Source organism: Hypanus sabinus, chromosome 29 (assembly GCF_030144855.1).
Source record: "Hypanus sabinus isolate sHypSab1 chromosome 29, sHypSab1.hap1, whole genome shotgun sequence".
NCBI lineage: Eukaryota > Metazoa > Chordata > Chondrichthyes > Myliobatiformes > Dasyatidae > Hypanus > Hypanus sabinus.
The window spans coordinates 11,403,637-11,409,636 of record NC_082734.1 but is presented as its reverse complement, the minus strand read 5'-3'; the positions used below and the strand labels follow the sequence as shown (position 1 = coordinate 11,409,636).

Genomic DNA, 6,000 nt, shown 5'->3' with positions numbered 1-6,000 from the left:
AGGTAGACAGCTTGGTCAGCATGGAAGGGTTGGGCCGAAGGGCCTGTTTCTATGCTCTGACTCTATTGACAAAACTCTGCTGTGATTGTTTGAAATCCCACAGATTTAGGAACTGAATGCAGGAAAACCTCAAATCTGGAGAAAGCCATTCAGCCCAACAACCCAACTCCTTTCCCACCCTCAATCTCATCAACACATATTCAGAGGGAACAATTTAGAAAATGTGTAGCTCAGGTGGTTGATGGTTGGGTTGAGTTGTTCTCTGACCTTGGCAATTTATTTGCAAATATATTTAACATTTTGTCTCCATACGAGGGGACATCTCGTATCTCGGGGGGGACAATTAACATCTGCGCTGTTAATTGCAGAGTGTCCTTCGAACACTAGATCTGTATATTATCAATCAGCTGATTGGTCATCATTTCGGAAACTCTGTTGTGATGTCGGGAGGAAATCTCGTCGCTGATTGGCTCTGTGGCGAACGTCGTGCGCTGTTGTCTTGAATTTTGCACTCATTGGCACTCATTACACTCAGTAGGGTTGAGTTCTACGTGACCGCTTATTAGCGGAAAACCTAGGACATGACTTTCACTGAGGCAAGTAAATTTCTAAGGTCAGAGAACAACTCAGCCCAAACATATTCAGAGCGACTGAGACTGTGGATATGGAGAAACTGCTTCCTCAGGATGGAGAATCTGGAAACAAGCGGCCCAGGCACAGAGTAAAGGTTAACCATTGACCAGTGAGTTAAGAAAATATTTCTACACTCAGAGTTCTGTACATCTTTGGAATTCTTGCCTCAAGCACCAAGGAAACAAGGCAGGAGAATGGGGTTGAGAGGAATAATAAATCAGCGGAGCAGACTATATGGGCCAATTCCGCTCGTACAGTATGTCTTATGGTTTAAGAATGGGAATGACAGATGGCATTTTGGGGAGTCAACAGATACAAAGATTCACAGCAAAATGTTTAGTTTCTTACAATGTTGGAGGAGAACATTCTGCCCAATGATTTGGCGCTGGCTTTCAGAGAATTCCCATTAATCTCATTCCTCAGCCATAATTCTCCTGAACAGCAGGGCCCATTCATGCCCTCATTCTGTTCTGCTCTGTAAGATGTCACGGCTGTTTGCTACAGCCATGTTCTCAAACTCTCTGTGTGCAGTCAATCTCATTCTGCTCCACAGATGCCGCTCGGCCCACTGAGTTCCTCCGGCAGATTGTTTATTACTCCAGGTTCCAGCATCTGCAGTCCTGTCTCCTGTACTTCCGCCTCCCTGTCTCATTCTCGGACCTGCAGTGAGCTCAGTCCCTCGATGACTTTTGACCAACAGGTTAGCGCGTGAGGTGACTCGCCTGGGAAGGTTGAAGTTCAAAGCATTGAGTTTGACAGGTTCTTGATTGGCAAGGGTTATGGGGAGAAGGTGGGAGAACTGGGTTGAGAAAAAAACTCTTATCCATAATTGAATCATGGAGCAGACTCAATGGGCCATGTGGTTTATATCTTATGGTCTTAAGATTTTATGGAAACGCTCAGTAAATCAGTCAGCTTTGAAGATGGGAGGGGGTAGGTTCAAAGGGGATGTGAGGGATAAGGTTTTTACTCAGAGTGGTGGATGTCGGTGTGATGATGGAAACAAATACGTTAGAGATGTTTAGATAGGCACATGAATATGAGGAAGTTGGAGCGATATGGACATTGCGTAGGTAGGAGGGATTTTTTGGGGGGTTTATGATTTATCTTTTAGCTGGCTCAGCACAATATTGTGGTCTGAAGGACCGGTTCTTTTGCTGTACAGTCCTACGTCCAATGTTCTGTCTGTAGAAAGAGGACCTTTATCTTGTCGCGGTGGAGAGGCCTGCGAGTCTCTGTGATCCCCAGAGCAATGCTGTTTGGAGCTTAGCTGCTGGCGGTGTCACCCATGGCAGAAAGGTCAAAGGGGGGGGGGGGGGGTCCCTTGACGGTGGAGCTGGCGAAAGATGACGCATCACAACGGCAGAGAAGGGTCACCAATACCACTCCACCGGATGCTGACCTCGATCTGTCAAGGATCATGTTGTGGTTACTTGTGCACCAGCCTCTCTGCATTATGGAAAGTCATGCGCAGGAATTCTCCAGTTAGGAAGTAATCTCTTGGGAGAACATCTTACTCGACTCAAGTGATCGCGCTAACCATATTTCAGATCTGAGTCACTTCATCAGGTTTTTTTCCTCATTGTTTCCAACATCTCCAGATATTTTTTTTAAAATTTGTATTTCCCTAGAAATAGCCTGACTCAGTCTGCCCATTGACCGCAACCTATTTCCTCATAGAAAATAGCCATTCATCCCATTGAGTCTATGCTGGCTGTCAGGGGCAATGCCATCAAACTCATTCCCTCATGTTTCCCTGTGACGTACTCTCTCTCTCGTTCCCATCACTGCACACCTCGGCAACTCAGGTTCAATCCCGACCTCTGGTGCTGCCTGCGTGGAGTTCGCATGTTCACCCCGCGACTGTGTGGGCTTTCCCTGGGTGCTTCGGTTTCCTCCCACAGCTCAGTGCAAGGGGTTAACTACTTTCTGGCAGAAGAATGAGCTGAGTTAAGTGGGATGGATGAGAATGTCACTGGGGAGAGGATGGGAGTGAGGAGATCGGTTCAGAAGGCCGATGGCTGTGGGAAAAGAAGCTGTTAGGAAGTATGATGCCACCCGACAAAGGGGCTGCTCCAGTGCTGGGTGCCGACAGTCCGCACTCCTCACTGCTACTGAGCAGAATGTGTGTGTGTGCGCGCACCTCGGTACCGGTCCAGTGTGTCTGGATTAAGTTACTCATCCTCTGTCACACTGCGAGTCCTGATGTGATGTCGTCATGAAGTGCAGGCTAGCAGAAAACCCTCCGCTTGAGGAAGTCCGTGGGCTGAGAAGCATCTGAAGGGGAAGGGGGAAAGGACACCTGCAACTCCAGAGGGTTCCGCAGAGGGGGGAAGCAGAGCAAGTCCCTGATCCATCTTCAAATCAGCCCCCACTCTCACAGCAGCCTCCTTATCTGCCAGACTAGATTAACGATCCAGATACCGAGCGGCAGACGTGGAACCGAATGAGAAACATTCATTGTCAGTGTCAACCAGAAACGAGTAAACAGCTTCTGTTTTGATTCGCGCAGGAGGCCTGCTCTCCTAAGCTGGTCTGGTCAACGTGCGGCCCCAGTGCTGTTAACTCTTAACTGGCCTGCGTCATGGCCCCACAACCTCTGCAGTTTAGAAGAATTCAGTAAACACAAGAGATTCTGCAAATGCTGGAAACCCTGAGCAATGCACACAAAATGGTGGAAGAACTCATGAGGTCAGGCAGCATCTATGGAGGGGAATCGGTTGACTGTTTATTTTCCCCCAATAGACACCTGAAAACAAGTAAAGCCGATCTATTCTCACTGTAACAGTTCCACTGGACTCCCTCATGCTCCAGCGAATGTGCATTACGCTGTGGGGGAAACCAGATCGCAACATGATTATCCGATTGGTCTCTCACTTGCTGCTCCTGAAGGAAGGTCTCTGTTGCTCCATGGTGTTGGTGGATGGTACCGGAGTCCTGGGTCTTGGGCAAAGGTTTAATCGATGCGGTTTGTGGGTTCACGTTATGATGTGTTTCTGCTTTCCAGCCGCTACAGTATCTCGGGTGATTTTGAATCAGAGTGACCTGCGCATAATGAACACTGAGCTGAACTGAATAGGGGCCTTTTGATTTTGTGTTTTATATTCTGTGTTTTTCTCTCATTTCAGAGCATTGAGTATAGGAGTTGGGATGTAACGTTAAAATTGTACAAGGCTGTAAGTGTGAGGTGCTACATTTTGGTAGGACTAATCAAAATAGGACATACATGGTAAATGGTGGGGCACTGAAGAATGCAGTAGAACAGAGTGATCTAGGAATAATGGTGCATAGTTCCCTGAAGGTGGAATCTCATGTGGATAGGGTGGTGAAGAAAGCTTTTGGTATGCTGGCCTTTATAAATCAGAGCATTGAGTATAGAAGTTGGGATGTAATGTTAAAATTGTACAAGGCATTAGTAGGGCCAAATTTGGAATATTGTGTACAGTTCTGGTCACCGAATTATAGGAAAGATGTCAACAAAATAGAGAGAGTACAGAGGAGATTTACTAGAATGTTACCTGGGTTTCAGCACCTGAATTACAGAGAAAGGTTGAACAAGTTAGGTTGTTATTCTTTGGAGCGTAGAAGGTTGAGGGGGGACTTGATAGAGGTATTTAAAATTATGAGAGGGATAGATAGAGTTGATGTTGATAGGCTTTTTCCATTGAGAGTAGGGGAGATTCAAACAAGAGGACATGAGTTGAGAGTTAGGGGGCAAAAGTTTAGGGGTAACACGAGGGGGAACTTCATTACTCAGAGAGTGGTAGCTGTGTGGAACGAGCTTCCAGTAGAAGTGGTAGAGGCAAGTTCGATTTTGTCATTTAAAGTAAAATTGGATGGGTATATGGACAGGAAAGGGATGGAGGGTTATGGGCTGAGTGCAGGTCGGTGGGACTAGGTGAGAGTAAGCGTTTGGCACAGATTAGAAGGGCCGAGATGGCCTGTTTCCGTGCTGTAATTGTTATATGGTTATATGTTTTTTTTGTTGCTGTTTGCACAATTTGTTTTGCACGTGAGGGTTTGATGTTTTTCTTTGAATGGGTTCCATGGTTTTTCTTTGTTTTGAGGCTGTCTGTGGGGAAGACGAATCTCAGGGTTGAGTACATATTTTGATAATAAATGTGCTTCGATCCTTTCATTATCTGTTGATCACTGCCTCGCACAGTTTAGATTTATGTTGATATCTGCAAAATGAAAAAGAGGAATGCATATACAAATCTGACTTCCATGCACAAAATGCTGGAGGAATTCAGCAGGTCAGGTAGCATCCATTGAGGGGAATAAACAGTCGACTGTTTATTTCCCCCTATAGAGGCTGTTGAGTTCCTCCAGCATTTTTTGCTCAAGGAGAATTCAGAACGCACAATAAGTGCCTGCAATTGCACAGATCACCCCTAGCTGGTTTGGACAAATTTGATCCCAATGCCATTAACTCTTAATAACTGAATCAAAGTTTAAATAATCCTAGGGTTCTGACTGCAGTTACATTCTACTTTTTAAGCATCAAATTTCACTGCGGGCTGGTTTTGTCCCAGAGCTGAGCAGAAAGCGATTATTGGCATTGGTTCTGGAATTGTCCCGTGTGCTGAGATAAAGTGTCTTGCATACTGTTCATACGGGTTGGATCATTGCACAGGGCACTGAAGCAGAATGAAGTAAACGAAGCAGAACGAAGAATGAAGTGTAGCAGCTCCGGAGAAAATGTAACGCAGGCGAATGACTACATCGAGGTAAATGGTGAGGGTCAAGAGTCCATTTATAACAGATGGGCAGAAGCTGTCTTTAAATCTGGTACGTGCTTTCAGGCTTTTGTATCCTCTGCTTGATGAGAGAGGAGAGAAGAGAGGATGTCTGGGTGGGTGGGGGGGTCTTTACTGAGGCAGCGAGAAGTATAGACAGGGTCCATAGAGGGGAGGCTGGTTTCCATGATGTGCTGAGATGTGTCCATAACTCTCTTCAACCTCTCTATAGGGAGACATTAATAAAATGACTGGACCGCCTCCACGGCCTTAGTCTTTGTGCTATTTGCTGTACTTTGGACCCATTAAGTTCATTACTGGCATTTGCTTACTTATTATTTTTAATTTAGCAATACCGTAAAGACAACGAGATTAACAGTGCCCATAAAAATTATTCACCACCGCACCCCCTGGAAGTTCTCATGTTTTGCAACATTGAATCACAGTAGATTTAATTTGGCTTTTTTGACACTGATCAACAGAAAAAGACTCGTTCAAGGTGAAAACAGATCTTTACAAAGTGATCTAAATTAATTGAAAATATAAAACACAAAATAATTGATTGCTTAAGTTATTCACCCCCTTTAATATGACACACCAAATCATCACTGGTGCAGCCAATTGGCTT

The 6,000-nt window shown here is 45.4% G+C and overlaps 1 protein-coding gene across 3 annotated transcripts in view; it reads left to right on the top strand.

Moving 5' to 3' along the window:
• The first annotated feature begins 696 nt into the window (after window positions 1–696).
• Window positions 697–6,000, top strand: part of LOC132382980 (uncharacterized) — an 86,535-nt gene continuing 81,231 nt past the window's right edge. For all 3 annotated transcript variants that reach the window (XR_009508513.1, XR_009508514.1, XM_059953626.1), the window contains exons 1-2: window positions 697–742; window positions 5,270–5,424. Coding sequence is in view for 1 of the 3 variants with exons in the window: in XM_059953626.1 (XP_059809609.1) it covers window positions 5,368–5,424 (57 nt within the window). In the remaining 2 variants the exon portion in view is untranslated. The remainder of the gene's footprint in view (window positions 743–5,269; window positions 5,425–6,000) is intronic.